This window comes from Larimichthys crocea, chromosome XVI, assembly GCF_000972845.2.
Source record: "Larimichthys crocea isolate SSNF chromosome XVI, L_crocea_2.0, whole genome shotgun sequence".
NCBI classification, from domain to species: Eukaryota; Metazoa; Chordata; class Actinopteri; family Sciaenidae; genus Larimichthys; species Larimichthys crocea.
The window spans coordinates 20,463,098-20,484,185 of NC_040026.1; the positions used below are offsets into that span (position 1 = coordinate 20,463,098).

Genomic DNA, 21,088 nt, shown 5'->3' on the forward strand with positions numbered 1-21,088 from the left:
CTTATGACATGGTAGACTGGAGTTCAGTATGGGAGTGAATGAGGAGGGTGAGGGGAAGATATTACAGTTGACAACACAAGGGAGCAGAAATAGCCTGTGGCACATATGGAGAACAGTGGCAGAGTTGATTATACTAGTGCTTCACACACATGCAGAGACACACACACACACACACACACACACACACACACACACATTCTGGTTCAGGTTAGATAGAAAGCGTAGCGGGAGGTCTCAACTTGGCAGGTCTTTGGGAATCATGCCATGCATTTACATGAACATTCCACATATGCTCCACACATGCACTCACAAACACACACACACACACAATGATGTACAGGCTTTTTGGAGAGCCAATACTGAGAGTTGTGTGTGTGTTTGAGTGAGTGCTTGCGTTTTAACGTACGTGCATGTGTATCAGTCAGTATCTGCTACAGCAGCTGTTCCTGCAGCGACGCCACTGACAATGCATTTCCCATGAGCTTTCCTGGCTCCGACAGTGCTTGCCTAAGACTGGGCAGAGATCGTAAGGTCAGGGAGAAACTCCGAGGAGACGAGTGTTGCATATTAAAGTTTCGACGCTCAGGATGAAGTTTGGAAAAACTTCAAAATTAGGTTTTATCGCCGACTTTGGGGAAAATAAGATATTTGAGTGAGATGAGAAGATTTGTATTAATATGCAATCTGCACATTAAATACAGAGCTGGGCTATAAGCATGTAGACTGGAGGCAGGGCGAGCCTGGCACTGTCCAAAGAAAAGACTACACCTCTCAAGCAGCCTTATATTATATATATTGTCTAAATAAAACATCTTCAGAGTTCAGTGTATCAGTGCATTTCCCTCCAAATGTTCAACTTTAAAGGACCAGTGAGTAAGATTTAGTGCCATCTAGTGGCCCATAGCTGCTGTTGTTTATAACAACATGTTGCTTTTTTAGGAAACTTTATTGAGGTATTCCGAATTTACAGATGAAAACAGAGCATATGAATAATACAAGTGTTACGAGAATTTGTAAAGAACCCTTGAATAAGGAGGACTGGATTCAAAGTATCAAAGTTTAAGTTATTATTCTTGTACAAGAAGGAGCGTTTAACAGTGCAACACACAAAAGGGGTTACAGAGAAAAGGCTCCTCGAGGAGCTCTAACTGTTAACTAACATGTTCTAACATCTTCTCACTGATGATTTCCTTCTTTGGTTTTCTGCTCAGTAATGAACATTATGTTTATTGTCCAAAATTACACTTCCCTTAACCTGTCTCTCCTGCCCTTGAACTATTTTTATAATTATCTCTCCCTGCCAGCCTCGGTAAACACGTGCCAGATAAGGGGAGTGGACGAGACATGCAAAAGACAGAAAACACACAATATATGAATTAAAACACATGAACCCCAAGTATAATCCTAATTTTTATAACAACAAGCACACACATAACAAACAACAACAGTGAATAGTACACATACACACAAACGTATTGACCTCCTGAGTTCTGCGTTTGTTACTGTCAGTAATTGTTTGCTTTCTGACCACGGTACATCTTGTTTTCCATTAATTGTGACTGATGATACTAATGATTATTTGGTAAAGTTCTTCGCCTCGCCCTATCCTCCCCAGTGTAAAGTAGAAATCAGTGTAGCTGTGAAACACAGTTGCAGAAAGCAGTTCAACTCTGTGGAGAAAAAACATAATGGCTCTCATTCCCAGGTGTTTATGCTGTAATAAAAACATAGTTATGCATTTTATATTCCATCTCTACCATGTCCTATAAATGGAGGCCCCTACATTTTACACTACAGGACTTAGTTTTGTCACATTAAAATGATGTAATGGCGTTTTCCGGATGATTAGCGGTGAAACCTTGACATTGTGCATGCGTGTGCGTTCACGGGTGCACACATGGCCCATATACATCATCTAATGACCCTAAGATTGGTAAGATTGAGTCATGACAGCCCCTGTAGCTATATCTGACATGTGTAGCCACAAGCACACTCCCAGGGCTAGATGGGATTGACGGATCAGTGTGAGTTTATCACAGACATGACAGCACACACACACACACACACACACACACTGTGCTCGCACTGCCACAGGCTGTCTCTGATGCTTACAACACACACACACACAGACATAAATAAGTTGTATGCACATATGGAAACGTGGGAGTGTGCGCTCACGCAGACACACACACACACACCAGCGGCCTTTTCACCCCTTTAGCTTGGTGTTGTCAGCCTGTATTTTTCCATGCCTGTTTCCGGTTCTCCAGCAGACATCTTATTATACACAGGCAGTGCAGCCGGCTCGCTCTTTTTTCAGCCCGTCTCCCCCCCTGTCAGAACTCAGGTACACTGTGCACACTGGTCAGTTTTAATATGTCACTTTGGTGAGCGCCAACAGGGTGGAAATGAAATGTATAGGACACCACCGTCCATCCAGATAACACTGCTGTATCTACTTCTATTCATATATAAAGATCGTAGCTGTCTGCTTAACCTGTGTGTGTTCTGCCTGTCTGTCTATAGATGTTGGAGGTCCAGCAGACCCCATCGCTCCCACCATCATCATCCCTCCCAGGAACACTAGCGTGGTTACGGGGACCTCGGAGGTCACGATGGAGTGCGTGGCCAACGCCAGGTAATACATCCCGCTACTGCAGGGTCACCGATCAGCTTGTTAAAGGGTCATTTCACTCAAATAAGGTTAGGATGTATAACCCAAGAGGTTTTTTAACCACCATTGCTGTGCCATCTAAAGTTTTTTGGGGTGAAATGACCCTTTAACATTCAGTCTACACACTCACTGGGAAGTTAATAAATGAAAATGCTGATGATTGATGAAGTTTGTTTGTAATTCGTGCGTACAGTTTCAGAATAAAATGCGCCGCGCGGCACAAGCACTCATCTTAACAATTCATGTTTTGTCAAATTCCATCTCGGATGGAGTTTTTTATCCCGATAAGTAAATATTCTGTGTGTGTTGAATGATAATTGCGGTTGATTCAATACGGTTCCTCTTGTCTTGCGGAGTTTTTTGTAGACACGAGTGTTGAAATATGCAGTAACAAAGCAGACTCCACTAATGACATCCCTTGACTCATGAAATAGTCAGTTTGAATTGAGAACAGTTGGCATCATCTCAGCCTATAAACTCATATTTTTGTGAGTTTTATTTATTTTTTTTATTCCAATATCAGCTATTCAGAATAGATTAAAAAAGACGGATGGACACTTTGTGAGAGAAATAAACTTTGGAACCATTTCTGATGAGAACTAATCTGAAACTCTTTACTTTCCACCCCCCTCCTCCCCGCAGGCCTCTCATCAAGCTGGGCATCACGTGGCGTAAGAACGGCATGTTGGTGAACAGCGGTCTGAGCGACTTCAACCGCAGGCTGACCATCCTCAGCCCGTTGGTGAGCGACGCCGGATACTACGAGTGCGAGGCCGTTCTCCGCAGCAGCAGCGTGCCCTCGGTCAGCGCCGGGGCTTATCTGCACGTACTGGGTAAGATTTCGAAAGTGAAATATGGTCTTGGATGTTGAACCAGGACTGTTGACATCTTGCCTTTTTAAAGGACCAGTGTGCAATTTAGTTGCAATCTCCTCACATCACCCTAAAGGACGACAGTGGCAAAACAAGACCCAATCTTACTGTATACATAAAAAGCTCAATTTAAAGTAACAAAAACAAAAAAGATGATTATCCTCAGGTGATTGTACACTAATAAAAACATGCATAATATATTCCATATTTTGCCCCACAAATCCTTTACAGACGCACATTTGTAGGTGATAATATTACACTTTATTTAATTCTTTAGTATTTCAAAATATTAAAGAATAGCTATTACCATGCAGTCCATGCATGTTTAATCACACACTGCATTTCAAGCACTGTTTGGGTTCTTTTACAGAGGCCCCCCCCCGGGACAAAAACATAGAGTGAAAGCATAAACATTAAGAAAATGTGCTTCAGTATCTTTTCTGCAAAGTCAAATAGGTTCATCATTCCCTTCCTCCCTGTTGTGTTTGGATATTTGCAGCAGCATTTATCTCAATGTTTGCCTTTTGTATAGTGTGTGTTTTGACTTGTATTCAGAATCTCAGCACATTTTCCTAATGTTTATTAGGAATACTTTATTAATCCCACGAACGGGGGAAATTCTTTTTATACTATTTTTTTATACTAGTCCATGTGGAACTTGAACCGGCCACCCTCCGGTTCCCAAGCCAAGTCCCTATGGGCTGAGCTACTGCCGTCCTTGGCTTGGGAACCGCAGGGTGGCCGGTTCAAGTCCCACATGGACCAAATATGGAAGGTGGACTGGTAGCTGGAGAGGTGCCAGTTCACCTCCTGGGCACTGCCGAGGTGCCCTTGAGCACGGCACCGATCCCCCCCAACTGCTCGCTGGGCGCTCCTCAGGGGGGCTGCCCATCACTCCACCATCTCTCTCCAAAAATTGCATGTCTATGCCTTGTACTGCATGTGTGTATCTGGGTTAAAATGCATGTAAAAAATTAAATAGAGTGAAAAAAGAATTTCCCTATTGAGGGATTAATAAAGTATATCTTCTTCTATGCCCCTCATGATGTGATTAGTCAGATTCTATAATTGCTTGCACGGGCTTTTAAAATCAGCAGGACAACCTAAATGAAAAAATAAAAAACAATGTTTCTGCATTTAGTTTACTGCGCATACATCAGGAAAATGTGTGGGAGTCGACGTCACATTTACATTGGCAAGGTTAAACAAAAGAGCCGGTATTAAAACTGATATAAATATTCCTCGTCCCGCTATATGAATCTGGGAAAAAGGTATGGCTGCGAAGTCGTGAGGCAGTGAGGGGAAAGTGTTATTGATTTAAAAGAGAGAAAGCTTATGGTTGGCCTCAAGAAAGTATTTAATATAACATAGCCGGAGTTCCTTTCATTCCATCACACTGAAACACTTTGATGTTTTCAAGGTTGTGATGTGAGGTGTGCTGAACTTTTCCCTCGACGCAGCTAACTGAGTCTCCCCCTCGCCCCATGAGTTTGAAAGATGCACGTAAAACCATTACAGAGTAGCAATTACCGCTCTCTTCAATCAAACTACTTTATAATCGCATTATTTTCAGCCACGCCGCGAGTAGTTTGCCCCCGCGAGGATTTCACTACTTTGTCCCGGTGTCATCAATCCCGAGGAGCTGTCACTTTATGCGTTTTTAAGATCTCACACCGTATCGCTAATGTACTTTGTGAGTTGTGATGATTACGGCCGCCGCGCTTTGCTTCTTATTTTTCTTCTCCTCGCCGTGTTTTTCCCTCCAGAACCGCCGCAGTTTATTAAGGAGCCGGAGAAGCACATCACGGCTGAGATGGAGAAGGTGGTGGACATACCGTGCCAGGCACGAGGTGAGCAGTGTGCGTGAATACAAGAGAAAAATAAATGAATTCAACAATTTTTAATTAGTGTGATTTCATGCTGAAGCATGACTCACTGTCTGAACTCACTCAACCCTCTTCAGGAGTCCCCCAGCCCGACATCGTGTGGTACAAGGATGCTCTGCCCATCGACCCAGTGAAGACGCCCAGGTACAGGGTGCTGGTGGGAGGCAGCCTGCAGGTCAACGGCCTCCTGCCCGACGACACCGGGATGTTCCAGTGCTTTGCCAGAAATTCTGCAGGAGAGGTTCAGACCAACACGTACCTGGCTGTTACCAGTGAGTGCTCCAGCCCTGAAATGATTTTCAATAATTCCAGCTTATTAAAGCACAATGTGTTTGGTTAAAACCTCCGAATTATTATTATTTTTTTATTTTTTTTCTCCAAAGGATAATGTTAAGTCCTTGCCACAGCTCTCTCAGAAAGGTGTAATTGTTTCACGAAAATGGAAAGCAATTCCCAGCTGAAAGTAGGACGGAGAGAAGGAGCAATTTATTTTGTTTTTAAATGGATTTAAGTTGCAATTTCCTGCCCAAAAATAACTCCAACCTAATTAAAAGATTACGCAATTATTCTCCTGTTTTTTCCCCCAAAAAGGTCAAAATATTTGTTTTCCACTGCGCTAGCAGCGTGCCTTAAATCTCCACCCCTGTTTTCTCGACTGAGATATCTAAGAAACTATTAGATGGATCTCCATGAAGTTTTGTGCCAAACATCTAAGGCCACATGCTCAAATGGAAATCATTTAGAAACTGTAAGTCACTAGATGGCAGAAGGGAACTTTACAACAACTCACCTGCAAAACTGTGGAGAATCCGCGACCCTTCTTTTGATTTCTAGAATCCAAATTTAAAGCTCGTTTCGATTATATCAAATCAACATGGTGACACTTCAGACATTCATTGTCCCCTAGAGGACATTTTTTACATCATGTTATTGTTCACTGGATTTAGATTGAGTCGGGGTTAATTGCATATTGTGGATAAAGGTGAACCAATATGATATAGGAGTGGTGAATGGATGGAGGAGTAAGGGATGAGAGGAGGAATCAGGATAATAGACAGATGGATGGAGGAGTTCAGAGATGGAACAGTGTCGATTGGACAGAAGGGAACCAGAAGGGAGTTTGAGACTCTGAGTGGAGGGAACCATCCCTTTTCGTCTTCATCGCTCCGTGGATTAGAGGCGCAGCGGTTCATGTATCTGAATGAAAGAGAGAGCTTAAGTACTCGAGGTGTGGAAATGGGATGAGTTCAAGGCACGACCCTTCCCTGAACCCAGTTCTAAAAACTTCATTTGATTTTCATCGGGGTGTGTTATGTAGCTTTTTCGGAAACATGTAAAACCTCTTTGCGTCCTGTGTTCATTAAATCTCTGGATTTTTCTCTGATTGAGTTCACATCACTACAAACAAAGACTCGAGTCCGACGTCATATCTGCTGCCTGAACAAGAACGTGGAGATTTTTTTTTTTCTGAGCATGTGCCACTGCTGGAGTTTGAAAATCAATAATTAATGAATTAATTTTTTACTCTCGCTGTGCATCTGTTTGGCAGGGTTCTGACATCTAATTTTCTTCACTGTGTCTCAGTTCTTGCTGCCTTCACTCCACGCTACGCCACGTTATCAGAATTTATGATATTCTCTCTGGCGGACTCTCCTCTTCCAATCACTATCTCTCTCTCTCTCTTCCTCTCTCTCCCTTCCCTCCATCCAGATTTCATCTCATCACTTCCCTCTTTCCTAAAAACGCATTCGTGTCCCCACTTCTCCGTCTGTCCCGCTCCATGTGTCCTGAGATCAACGCTGCCTCTTTGACAAACTCTCCCTCCTTTCCTCTGGGGAGTGATACAGTTTTCTGTCATCCTATAAAAGCTTTGATTTATGGCATATCACAAATAGGGATTTTAGTTATTTACACATTGCTTCTCTCCTCTTCTTCCTCTTAGCCGTTATCTCTCCTTGCCGGTGCAAAAATAAAAAATAAATAGACTGGCAGCAGACAGTTCTGGTACCAAGGTTGAAGGCTGTGTCAATCTGTGAATAATTAGCAGGACAAAGCGTTGACTGAACATTTAGACGCGTACAAAAGATGCATTTGCCACAGACGGTCACCTCTTACCTTATTCTAACCCTCTCTTTACTGTACAGAGCTCTCTTTTTTTAATCTGTCTGCATGTGTGTGTTTGTCTCTCCCTCCAGGCATTGCCCCGAATATCACAGCCGGACCCTCAGAGAGCACCGTGATCGACGGCATGTCAGTCATCCTGCACTGCGAGACCTCCGGAGCTCCAAGACCGGCTATCACCTGGCAGAAAGGTCTCTGCGATGCACACGCCTTGGAGATTGTGATGCCTGTTATCTATTACACACGGGAGCATAGTTTGCCATGGCTTAACAAATAAAGCCTGATTGGATTCCTTTAGCAGGGATTTACTCCAGAGCCAGGCTTTTCATGTTTTCAATGGCAGATCAGGGGAAAGGCTGTCCTTGTTTTTCCTCCACATCCCCTATCCGGTCCCTGAATGCCTCGTTTTTTCCATCCATACTGTGAACCTTCATCTCTATTTATGCATCTGTCGTCTCTTCATACACTCAGGTGAGCGCGTGCTGGCCAGCGGTTCGGTCCAGCTTCCCAGGTTCACCTTGCTCGAGTCGGGCAGCCTGCTCATCTCCCCCTCGCACATCTCAGACGCCGGGACCTACACGTGCATGGCGAGCAACTCCAGGGGCATCGATGAGGCGTCCGCTGACCTTGTGGTGTGGGGTGAGTTTGCAGAGGGTTAGATGAGCCAGGCCTTTTTTCTTTTTCTTTAAAAAAACACACATGGTGTGTGTTTTAAAACGCTCAAACAATCCTTCACAGGGGTCGGGAATCGGGGTCTTGTCATATAATAATAAAGCCTCGCTCAATTCCTTCAGAGACAAAAAACAAACTCTTCTGTGGCGGTTTGGAGTCATCATCGTGGTGTTTTCTGCAAAAAAAGCCATCAAGAAGCAAAGTACAAAACAGCAGCATGTCATTTCAGCCGAAATGAGTTTCCCACGTTTCACTATTCCCCCTCGTGTTGTTCTTCTCAGGATGGATATCTCTCTTTGTTTACTTTCCTCGTCTCTATTTATTTATTTTTTTTTATCTCCACAGCTCGCACCCGGATCACCACCCCCCCACAGGACCAGAGCGTTATCAAAGGAACCAAAGCCATTATGACCTGCGGAGTCACACACGACCCCAGTGTAACAGTCAGGTAAAAGCAGTTTCAGAGTTTCACGAAAAGAAAAAGAAAAGAGGCTACAGTTGGTCTTAGCTGGCGTAATTCTATATTTTTTCTCATTGTAAATGAATGAAAAGACCCAAATCAACGTTCCGTCTGGAGAATTTATGAAGTAATTTCCTAAAACAACAAAGCACTGTGCTTTTTTTATATTTAGCAAATGTTACTCGAGTGTAAATTGTGTTTTTTTTGTTTTGTTTTGTTGCTGGGGTCTATTTTCAGCTGTGTATTAACAGCTCACAGCCCAATGTGTCTCACTGATGTGTTTTTAATCGTTTTGGGACAACAATGGAGCTCCGTGGCACAGAGGAATAAGCCGTCTCAGGCTCCAGCTACAACACTTGTTAGCGGGCGATACATGTATTCATTCATTGCTGTCGTTTTCTCAAACGCACTGTCTTTAAATATATAGAAAAAGACATCCCCTGATTAGGGATGGGAATTGATAAGATTTTTACGATTCCATTATCGATTCTGCTTAACGATTCGATTCTTTGTCGATTCTGCTTAACGATTCGATTCTTTATCGATTCTCTTATCGATTCTCATTTGGGCAAAAAAGGAGAACAAACAGTTTGATCAGCATCATCTAGAGGAGGTAGTGAACTGGAGCGAGTATCAGTACAGCTGCCAGCCTCTGAGCCAGCCAGACTCTCTCTCTTGTCATGGTCATCTTCTAAATGTAATGCAGAAGGCATTCGTTTAATGTGAACTGTTATAGCATGTTCTACAAAGAAGCACATGGCGCTAACATGGTCGGCATGGTGTGTTATTTACCTCCCGTAGTAACCACAGAGGTGGTCACAGCCTGGCTGCTGCCACTGCTTCTAGGTTGAGATTCATCTCCAGTCCGAAGCGTGTCAAAAACACGACATTCATTTAAAAATATTACATGTTGTGTGCGCAAATGTTTCTGCATGTTGGTCGTGTTCCCTCCAGACGCTGTTATCTCCACCTTGCAATGATTGCAAGTCGCCCTGTTGCCGTCTGTTTTGGTAAAACGCAGCCAAACTTTGGAGCGTTTGAACCGAGTGGGTGCCATTGTTTACTACTGATTGCACTGCACGTGCCAAACTTGCGCAAGTTACGTGGCGTAATTAGTCGTGCTTGCTGGAATCGAGAAGAGAATCGTTACATAAACTGCCAAACGATTCCATGGAACTGAAACACACGTAACCGGTTCTCAACAAGAACCGGTTCTCGATTCCCATCCCTACCCCTGATTAGAAGACCTTTATGAATGTGGGTTAGGGTTAGCATGACCGTGTGCACAAATCTTGAATTGGATTCTGATGGTGAACATCTGGACACGTTCCTGTGTTTGTTATCCTCTACACATTCATGTGAATACCTAAAAAAGCACAACTGTTGATCATTTTCAGCCTATGGATCTGTTAACGGAAATGCTTTGTCATTAGTTATTAGTTGCCGTGTTGTTTGACAGGTTTAGTTGTTAATTAGTCATTCTCCACCCTGAGCACAAATCATTTATTATTAACCTCCCTGTGTTTTATTCTACTCCGGTTCTCCCCACCACAGGGAGTGGGGTTCCACCGAATGCACACAAACTCATAAATACATGCATTGAGATGTAAACAACGCTCAAACAGCAGAAATCCACCTCCCCGATGGACGCGCAGTCCAGTACAGAAGCAAACACCTGTTGAATATGTTCGACCGCACACATGTCGTTACAAAAAAAAAACTCTGGTTCAAACCAGTGCCGCGACAAACAGACCTCACAACAGACGATTTTACTGAACTCCAAGCTTCTAGGCCGACATCAGTGGCGATCAATAGACCATTCTGTCCCTTTCTACTTGGAGGGGCTACATCTGACACCACGTTTGAGCCACGCAGGTTTTGATGAGCGTTTGATATGCATCCGTCAGCCCGCTATGATATGCACACGGGGCAGCTTGAAAAGATGGAGGGAGGGATGAGGGGGATGAAATACTTCACTAATAACGTATTCTTCTCAGATTGCGGATGAACAAATCCTCAGTTTGCTCGTGGTTCTGTTGTCAGAAAGAGTTAACCTGCCATCTAAAGCCGGGGGCTCATCTTCCAGCAAGTCAGGTTGTGAGAATCTGATGTGTTTGTGCACTTAATTGGGAACTAAACAAATGTTCATTGTGTGACACTAACAGTGAGTCAGCATTGTCAAACTCCTTTTGGATATCTTGCAAATTCCCACTCGAACGCCTAAAATAGTTGCTGCTGATTTAGTTTAATCTTCTCTAATGGTCTCTTTGATTGTGCAGGAGTACCGACAGTTATTTCTTTTTTTTATTTCTTCATATTTTCTTTCATTTGTTTTGACTGAACTCAAAGCGAGCGGCGTATTAAGCCGCTCGATTGCAGCTTTGCCTCGTTCCTCGCCGCCCACAAAGGATAGGTGTTCGTTCACGTCCACTTGCAATCAATCACGCCGCGTGAAAAACACACCTCACATTCAGCCCGAACACACCTCGTTTTTATTTCTGTTCCTTATTCAGCAGGATGATATTTTAGATTTGGGAATTGCACACTTTGGCCAGAAACAATTTGGATTGTTTTCCGTTTGGTACTCAAAGTAGAGATGATTCCTGTTTACTCAAAGCCTTTTGTAAAACTCTTTTCTAAATGTATTAACACACCCAGATTGATCAATTTCCCTTTTAGAAATGACAATTTAGTGCAAATAAACACGAACAACTGATATTAGAAGGAACAAGATCCATCAGATGATGACACCAGTGAAAATACAGGCCGGCTGACTGATGATTTTGTGTTCCAGGCACATCTGGGAAAAAGAAGGCTCCGTGATCAACGTCCAGTCCATCCCCCGCATGCGTCTGGACCCGGACGGCACCCTCCACATCTCCCAAACCTGGTCGGGTGACATAGGCACGTACACGTGCCGGGTCACCTCCGTCGGCGGCAACGATTCTCGCAGCGCCCACCTCCGTGTCAGGTATTAATTTCTTTCTCTCACATTCTCGTTCCGTCGATATTCTCCAGTGCAAAGACACAAGAAGGAACATGTTCTTTGAAGCAAGACAACCTACTCTGAGCACGCACACACACACACACACACACACACACACACACACACTTCCTTCCACCACCGCTGCCATTCTCCCTGTTCTTTTCGACACCTCTGACTCATTTCCACTTAAATGACACCTGCTCTTCCTCACCTCCCCTGTCCTCATTCTCACCCGACACACTTGCAGCCCCAAGGGACCCCCCCCTCCATCCATCTGTGAGACTACACACACAGACACACACTTACACTCACACAAACCCTTCTGTGCCGTTTTTGTCGTCTCCAATCTTCTCCCAAACTTTATCCGTTACAGTCGCACTCCGGCACGCGGCGTGCCGCTGCAGCAAGGGTAAACTTAATATGAACGAGACGTCTAACTTTGCCAAAATGATGGACGGACTGGCTGATTGTTTGTGTCTCCCTTTGTCCCCCCTGTTGGCTGTCTCGTTTGACTGAGTTACTGTCTGTGTCCGTTCACTGCAATAAGGTTTATCTACCAATCTGTCTGTGCTTATCTGAATTTATGGCCGAATGAATTAATGATCCTCAGTTTTTGGCCTCGTTTTATTCATGCCTTTGTCCGTGCGTCTTCTTCCTATCTGTCTTCTGATGCCTTTCAAATCCTTTTCCCTCCTCTGGCGATATCTATCTTGTTTTGTTTGCCTGTGTGTCCATCTTGACAAGGAACCATCTTTGCTGTCTTGTCTCGCCGCATTTCATCACCTGTCTAACTGATCTCTCTGTTATAAAACATTCAGCTTCGCTACAGATTTGTACAAGAGGCCGTTCAGAGAGAGAGAGGGAGCCAAACGTCTCTCCCTGTCCCCGCGGAGGATTCGCCGTGATAGGAGAGATTCTTTTTATTTATCGAAAGTTGTCCCGTTGTTCCCTGCAGGCAGCTGCCCCATGCCCCCGAGAACCCTACAGCGGTGTTGAGCACATCTGAGAAAAGAGCCATCGACCTGGCCTGGGCCAAACCCTTTGATGGGAATAGTCCCCTTATACGATACATCCTGGAGGTTTCCGAGAACAGTAAGTCAAATCCTGCATCTGCTGAAATCCCTCTCTACCATCTGCGCGTTGTGTCAAAAGTTTAACATCTATAAATAATGCATGACCGGTTGAGTTTGGGGCAGAGGGGAACTCTTGCACTTGGGATCAACATCACAGCACGGAGCGAAAAAAGACGTAAAACATCGCTCGTGTTTCGATTTCTTCATCCCCCGTGCGGCCCAGGCTTCTATGATGTCAGTGTTCTTCCCTAAAGAAGAGCTTAAGTACAAAGAAAGAAATCAGCTAAAGACTTGAAGAGGACTCTAAAAGCATGATCAATACGACTAATTAACCACGTTCATCGCTGCTTTTTTAATCCCAAATCGTACACGTAGACTACACTACAGTCTATCTGCCTCACAGCTGTGCATGTAACAAGCATGTTCAGCTTGAGCTGAAGCACCGCAGAGCGACGTCTAGGTCTAACCTTGCGGCACGCCGCCGCTCACGCTGTTCTCTTTCTCTGTCCTCGGCATGACTTGTTCTACTTAATGAATTTGAATTTGAAATTGTGACCCCGCCATGACAAAATGATTGCAAAATCCCTCCTGAATATTAGTGAAATTCTTAGAAAAATGTCCAATTTGTTTGGGGGGGAGGAAGTCATGGCGAATGGTTAAGCATAGAAATGAATAAGACGTGTGTGTGTGTGGAACGAGGTGTAAAAAAAACTTGGTTTTCTTTCTTCCAGATGCTCCCTGGGCCATCCTGCAGGCCAATATTGAGCCGGTGTCCACAGCAGTGACGGTCAATGGCTTGATCCCGGCGCGCTCCTATCAGTTCCGCCTCTGTGCCGTTAATGATGTGGGGAAGGGGCAATTCAGCAAAGAGACAGACCGGTGAGCTAAAGCCAGATTCTATATCTATCCGCATCAGTACTACAACTATTTTTTGTCACTTTTGATCCAGGTCACACAGACTGCCAGCGTGCATTCGCCGCCAAATGTTCATTTATGATCCTTTATGATTTATAAGCACGCCGTTTTTTTGTAAGATTATTTTTTTGGCCTTTAATGATAGCACAGCTGAAGATAGACAGGAAACAGGGGGCAGAGAGAGGGGGAGTGACACGCAGTAAATGGCCGTCCGATGCGGGGTTCGAACCGGGGCCGGCTGCAGCGAGGACTATAGCCTCCACACATGGGGCGGCTGCTTAACCCACTATGCCACCGACCGCAAAAAAGGCGACGAGGAATCATCACGATGTCAGAAAAAAAATAAAAATCTCCACTTTGTGGCTTATGAAGTGCGTTTCCTAGACAACCAGTTTGACTGATCCCTTCAGTCAATACTCGGTGAAGAGAGGATATATGTGTAAGCTTACCAAAGCAGACACACACACACACACACAAACATACACGAATCACATGTTAACACACGTCCACGCACACAAACACCCACGCGGTCTCACGTTGGAGAAAGCGCACACTGTCGGCTCTCTAGCCAGAGGAGAGCCACGGGGTGGTGGTGGTGGCGGCGGTGGTGGTGGTGGTGGTGGTGGGTGGCACTCCGTCTGTGTGTGTGTTGCGTGGAAGGGAGCTGGCACCGAATTCTCTGCGACGCCATCCGGGACTAATTTGCCACCGCCGGATCTCACTTCCCTCCTCTCCTCTCTCTTTCTCTCTTTCTTTCTTTCTTTTGCATATCCTCCAATAGTTTAGGTCGCTGAATAAAAACCCTGACACCGTTTGACTTCCTCTGATGCGGTATTGGGGGCATGCACTGCGCATATTTTCTGCAGAAAAGAACGGTCAGACGCCAGCAGAGAAGGTTCCAGTTGAAATTATAGAGCCGTTTAAGCTCTGAATTGATATACTTCATTTGAGCTGCCGGTTACACGGCGGGTTATGTTTTTGGCTTTAGAATGAATTCCGAGCTGTGTTCATGATGATTTTTTTAGGAAGAAAATGTTCTTTTAATCCCGTCTCTCACTGCCATAGTCTCTCCTTGTGTGTTCTGCAGTGTCTCTCTCCCAGAGGAGCCCCCAAGTGCTCCACCCCAGAACGTCATTGCCAGCGGCCGGACTAACCAGTCCATCATGATCCAGTGGCAGCCTCCTCCAGAAAGCCACCAGAACGGCATCCTCAGGGGCTACACCATCCGGTAATACCCCCCCTCCACCCCTGCTCGTCCACGCCTCCACCGACAGCTGTCTGTTTCTGACTTTTTATCCCAAATGCTGCAAAGTTCCAAGCATGCATTCAGTCCAGCGTGAAGTCCTGTTAGACTCATAATGCAGACTAGATTCTGGAAGGAGAACCTGCTCATCACGGCCGTGTTATTTCAAGCTGATCATTCTGAATTTGTAAAGAATTAAACTTCCAGCCGCCTTCTTCACCATTCACCTAATACTATTTTGACTTCCAATACATTATCTTAATGCGGTAAGCTGCAGGAATGAGGTCACACACACACACACACACACACACACACACAGCGTGTCTTTACTTAGGGTGTCAGTTAACACCGGCTGCGTTTAAATAATAATTTAGTCTGAGAGGGAAAACTCAAATTTAATGACTGGTTTAAAAAAAAAAAAAAAAAACTTTAGTGGCTTTAATAGGCCGAGTCAGCAATGTGCCAAACTGACTGTAAATCCTGTAAACATGTAATTAGTTTGGTTTTTCTGTCGGGCTTTTTTAAATTCATTACATCCAAATGAAACAGCAGGTGTTTTCCAGACAACAGTCAGTGCTGTCAGTGGCTTTTTTCAATTGCATGTTTGCTGGTGCTTTGTCTCCCCCTAGCAGGGAGTGTGGCGTACTGCAAGTCTTGGCTCAAGCAATGAAGTAATAATGTCCTCTCTCTTATTTGTTTAGAGAAGCATCTAAAATGTCAAACTAATGCTCTCAGGTACCGTCTGACCGGGCTGCCTGTGGACTACCAGATTAAGAACATTTCCAGCCCGGATGTGACCAACCTGCTGCTGGAGGACCTCATCATCTGGACTAACTATGAGATCGAGGTGGCCGCCTATAACGGGGCAGGTTTGGGCACTTTCAGCCATAAAGTCACCGAGTGGACCCTGCAGGGAGGTGAGCGCTCGTGTTATCAAATGCTATTGATCCGAGAACAAGCTTTTTTCTTTTTTTTATGCTGACTGTTTGCTTTCTTAGTCATCCAATGTGTCCTTTTTTTCAGTGAGTCAGCGTTTAGGCGTTGCTAATTTTAAGCATGATGAGCATATTTATGATTTATAAGGCCTGCACTGTAACATCCTGCGTCTGTTATTATACAGCGGGCACAGATTCTTCTCCTTGGCGTCGGGTTTATTTTTAAAGCCACCGCTGAATGATGTTGGACTGCATTAGCATTGAATGGCCTTTTGTGCCGGCCACACAAAGGCTTGAAATCCATAAGCAGCTCACGCAAACAAACCCACGGAGAGCTTCAGTATTAGGTGTGAGTGTCATCAGAAAGAGACTGATAGCAGTACCTGCCCTGACCTGTGCGGCAGCGATCAATACTGACATCAAAATAGATGCGGGCAGACATCCAGCACTCACACCTTTGCTTTTTTTTTTTGTCCTTACACTCTCCCCCCTCTTTTTCCCTCCTCTCCAGTGCCCACCATCGCCCCCAGGAGCGTGCAGGCCGAGCCGGTCAACTCGACGACTATCCGTTTCACGTGGACAGCCCCCAACCCTCAGTTCATCAACGGCATCAACCAGGGCTACAAGGTCAGCGACTGCCTTCGGCGGCCGCCGTCGCCGCCAGCAGCACATCACGCCCATTGACAGAACTGTCAGAGCTGAACTTGTAGTATCACATATCCTCTGTAGGAAGAGGCAGACAGAAGCCAAGGGGCAAAAGATATTTGGTTCCGTCATGAATGATGGACTTTGTTCAACCCATTCGTCAGTCGGAGGTCATTCTCTTTATCTCAGCTACCATTTTTCACATGTTACATTGTGAAGCGGCGTGCACGTAATGATGAATGTCTTCATTATTTTGTCATGGGCTCTTGAATATAGTCCATCTCTCTGTCTCTTGTGTATACTTCATTGAAACAAATGTACCCTAACCCACAGGGAATCATAAAGCCACATCCATATGGTGGTACTATTTTTTTTTTTTTCCCGTTGGGCTCTGTGAGACTTAATTATATCATGTTGTTTTTTTTTGTCTTTCTGTTCAGTAGCGCTCCACAGGCCTTACTCAGCTGGGTTTAGGGGTCACCGTGTAAAAAAACCCGCTCTGAATTTTAAATACCAAATCTTTCTCCTGGGAGATGCTTACGCGGCAGTGAGAGGGGGGGTTAGAGAGTGTGAAAGGTGATAGAAAGTGAAGCTATAGGAAGAACTTCAGGCGGATGGGAAAATGGTTAGAGCAATAAAAAAAAAAGAGGAGAAGAAGTGGCAGACAGTCAAGCATCTCTCTATCTGACATCCTCCTGCCAACTCTTTTCTTCCCTCACTCTGGAAAATGGAACCAAATCCAATAGACCCGCCTTTGGGACTCATTACCTAAGCGCCTTAATTGGTCAGTCCAGGTCCCATTTGTGGATGCTGTATGATGGGATGCTATGATGCGTCTCTTGAGCTTTAACTCTCTCTCTCTCACTTTTCCCAGTCTTGGTGGAAATATTCCGCCGTTTTCTTCCCAGTCAAAGCCTCTTCGGGGCATCTTTTTAAATATATTTGGCAGAGCTTGATGCCAAATAACTCCTCAGAGTGACTCGGGACTACCAGAGTGAGACTCCTCTGTTAGTTTTGCCAGAACAAACGTTGTGAGGATTATTACAGAAAGATGGTTAGCTGCTTTATATTCCGCTGTCTGGGTAATTTTCGTCACACTTTTTCTTTTTTTTTCTGTGTCTGTTTTAGTTGCTGGCTTGGGAGCCTAGCAGAGACGAAGAGGTTTCCATGGTAACGGTGCGACCCAACTTCCAGGACAGCGTCCATGTGGGATATGTGACAGGTCTGAAGAAGTTCACGGAGTATTACACCTCGGTGCTGTGTTTCACTACACCTGGAGACGGACCCCGCAGCCCGCCCAAAGCATTAAGGACACATGAGGACAGTAAGTGACTTTTTCTTCCGTTTTTTTTCTCCTGTGGTGGCGAGGGGGGGACACGAGCATCTCGCAGTAACACGTCCTCAGGGCAAGATCTATTATTCATGCAGAACGAAGTTGTAGAGAAGTGCTAATGACTGAGTATACTCTGCATCCAGCCAGGATAATCATAATTGGGGACTTAGCTCCCTTGGAGATTTTTTTTGTTTAAGCTTTAAAAAACTCTTAATTTCCCCTCAACCTGCCAGCAATTATCTTGTTTTTTTGCTGATTTTATTGTAAGCACTTTTAAAAAAATGCAAATCAGGTCAACCAGTTTGTGGCTACGTACGTCCAGAATCCCAGCTGGCCCGGGCGATGAATTTTACACCAGCGTATGTATGCTTGTTTCGTTTTTTTTCGCCCGTCGGCTCTGCTCATTATTCTTATTTGTCCCTGTTCAGCCCCCGGTGCTGTGGGCCACCTGAGTTTCACTGAGATCCTGGACACCTCACTCAAAGTCAGCTGGAGTGAGCCGGGCGAGAAGAATGGAGTTCTCACAGGTACGTTCACTTCACCGAATTACACTTGTAGTAAAGCAAAAAAAAGAAGAAGAGGAAGGAAGGAAGTGGCAGTATGTCCAAGGCGGTATTTGTCAGAGCTCTGCTGAATGAGACCATTTCCAGCAGCAGCACAGAGGCGGCGCCGGAAGATTCTGTTGTGCAATGCTTTTTAACAACCTCATTTAGCGAGCCCAGCACATGTAGCTCTTTTAAAGGTGGGTACACTTTGGACAGCTACTTTATTTCTTTGCTGTTTATTTTATTTTTGCGTCACCGCATGAGATTATAAGACACCAAATATACTATAGCGGCAGCGACTTGTCAGAAAATAATATAACTTCTTACATAAATCATGGCACAGAAGGAACATCGTCTACTCTTCCCCGAGCTCTGCAAATAAAATATGTCACCCAAAAAAAGAGGCCTGCCTTCCTGGAACACAACTCAAGTCTTTTTATAATAGAAGACGGAAGAACAGATAAAGGGCACCCCCCCACACACACAAACACAAAAAAGTATTACCTTGATACTGAACAAAGAGAAAAAGAACATCAAATGCATTGTTTTTTTTAAGTTTCATCCAAATTACATAAGCCGTCCTCAGGGATGCTGTTAAACCTACCTGCTTCTGTGGCTAATGATAGTGTACCTGAATGTAACTGTGCACAAAGAGATCTTTAAAATTTTGCTTTTCATAAGTTGTTTTTTAGAAGACAGTGCATTTGAAATTTGGGTCTGTAAAGTACAGCCCATCGATTTTTTTTTTTTTAATGCACAAGCAGCGATTAACCTGTTTTGAAATATAATAAAAAGTGCTTTTAAAATGAAAGATTTCGGGGCGGTCAGTAGCATAGTGGGTTAAGCGGCCGCCCCGTGTGTGGAGGCTACAGTCCGCGCTGCAGCTGGCGCCGGTTCGAATCTCTCATTGGACGGCCATTTACTGCGTGTCGCTCCCCATCTCTCTGCCCCCTGCTTCCTGTCTATGCTCAGCTGTACTATCATTAAAAGCCAAAAAATAATCTAAAAACCCCCCCCAAAAAAACTGAAAGATTTCGCCTCACGTGTCCGGAGATTTACACGCAAAATGTTCTAATTAAACGTCTTTCCAGGGAGCCGCTCATACTCCTGTTCCACTTTACTCACTTCAATCCATACAAACTTCCAGCTAGAGATATTAATATTCAAGTGTTTACAAAGGTTGAGATTTAAGCAGCATATTGTAAAGTGTTTTTCCAAAAAAAAAAAAAAAAAAAATGTGTTGCACACTCCCAGGAGACAAACACTGGCATGCCATGTGAAATTATTGATTTGGCAAGAAATGCTGCCTAATGCCTTATGCAATCACATGAAAAGAGCTGCTGGCCAAGGAGCAAATTGCATTAACTTTGAGAGGGTAAGTGTGTGTATGTGTGTGTGTGCAGGGAGCTATAATCACAGGCTGATTTAATTTGCTATATTCAATTTTTGATGAAGTTAATTTAATATTTCTGTTAGCTTGCCCCCGTAGCATACAGAGCCGAGAGTTGCTATTGTAGTAAAACTGCTGTCGAATTTTCCCTGAGAGGATTCTCGGGCCTGTTGTCTGTTTTAACTCGTCTCTCCTCCTTCAGGTTACCGGATTTCGTGGGAGGAGTACAATCGGACGAACACCCGAGTTACACACTACCTGCCGAATGTCACCTTAGAGTACAGGGTCACCGGACTCACCGCGCTCACCACCTACACCATTGAAGTGGCGGGGATGACCTCTAAAGGTCAGGGCCAGCTGTCCTCCTCCACCATCTCATCCGGCGTCCCACCAGGTCAGTAACCAAGGAAACCAGTGCAGATACTTTAAGGGTGGGTATACCCAATTTAGCAAAAAAAAAGAACAAATTGCCTCACGTATCCCCGGTGATATCAGGCGACACAGTTATTTGAGATATCATGAGCATGAAATCTGTGCCTCCGACTCAGCACGCGACAGGTGAACTGAGTTTAATTTGCGGCGCTCGCAGCAGTACAACGGCGATGTTGATGTGTGTTTTTCCAGTTACTCTGGATGATGCACACACCTCACTGTCAACAGTTTCCACTGAATGGGCTGCGTCAGAGATTTAGTGTTGCACTTCTGGGACTTGTGAGACGCTGATTTTAGAAAAAGAACCGAGCGAGCACTCGAGACCAAAACCTGCCTTTTTCAGTTCCTGGTATGGGTGAAGCTTGGAGAACTTTGTCTCTATAAACAGATTCTGCATATGGATGCAGAACCTGCAGGCGAGGGAGCAAGAGTTTGTCCTCAGTCTCTATTAAGGGAAAAATACTGAATACGTTTCCCATAATGCATCTTAACGACATATTTTATAGCCTCCCCCCCACCTCCTAAATGAGCTCTTTCATCTTCTGAATCTCCACTTTTTAAATCTCAAACTGAACCTGGTGACGTCATCAGTGTTAATCTTTCTTTTAACAAACCTCGCCTTTGTGCATATTTACTGTTTCACATTAAACTCCACGTTGTCCGGCGCCAGACACACAATGAAATCGGATCCCCCCCGGGTCACCTCAGCTGGGACAGAACCGAAATATAAAAAAAATAAAATAAAAAAAACTGCACATCCACCCTTACATCTGCAAAATAATAGCTCCCACGAGAGCGTTGCAATTACAGTGTTTAATGGTTTCATATTTGCAAAATTGTGTAATAGAAATACAAAGCCCATGTCAATTACTAGAGAAGCATTCGGAGCCCGTACGTCTGTGAGAC

General features: G+C 44.5%; 1 protein-coding gene across 1 annotated transcript in view; it reads left to right on the plus strand.

The window, feature by feature from the left end:
* Positions 1–21,088, plus strand: part of sdk2b (sidekick cell adhesion molecule 2b) — a 247,597-nt gene that overhangs the window by 197,036 nt on the left and 29,473 nt on the right. The window contains exons 6-21 of the mRNA XM_019270164.2: positions 2,527–2,638; positions 3,317–3,507; positions 5,313–5,396; positions 5,510–5,704; positions 7,628–7,744; positions 8,025–8,192; positions 8,571–8,673; positions 11,480–11,656; positions 12,627–12,763; positions 13,476–13,623; positions 14,747–14,887; positions 15,638–15,819; positions 16,349–16,464; positions 17,611–17,806; positions 18,244–18,342; positions 19,953–20,144. Of these exons, the coding sequence (XP_019125709.2) occupies positions 2,527–2,638; positions 3,317–3,507; positions 5,313–5,396; positions 5,510–5,704; positions 7,628–7,744; positions 8,025–8,192; positions 8,571–8,673; positions 11,480–11,656; positions 12,627–12,763; positions 13,476–13,623; positions 14,747–14,887; positions 15,638–15,819; positions 16,349–16,464; positions 17,611–17,806; positions 18,244–18,342; positions 19,953–20,144 (2,358 nt within the window). The remainder of the gene's footprint in view (positions 1–2,526; positions 2,639–3,316; positions 3,508–5,312; positions 5,397–5,509; positions 5,705–7,627; positions 7,745–8,024; positions 8,193–8,570; positions 8,674–11,479; positions 11,657–12,626; positions 12,764–13,475; positions 13,624–14,746; positions 14,888–15,637; positions 15,820–16,348; positions 16,465–17,610; positions 17,807–18,243; positions 18,343–19,952; positions 20,145–21,088) is intronic.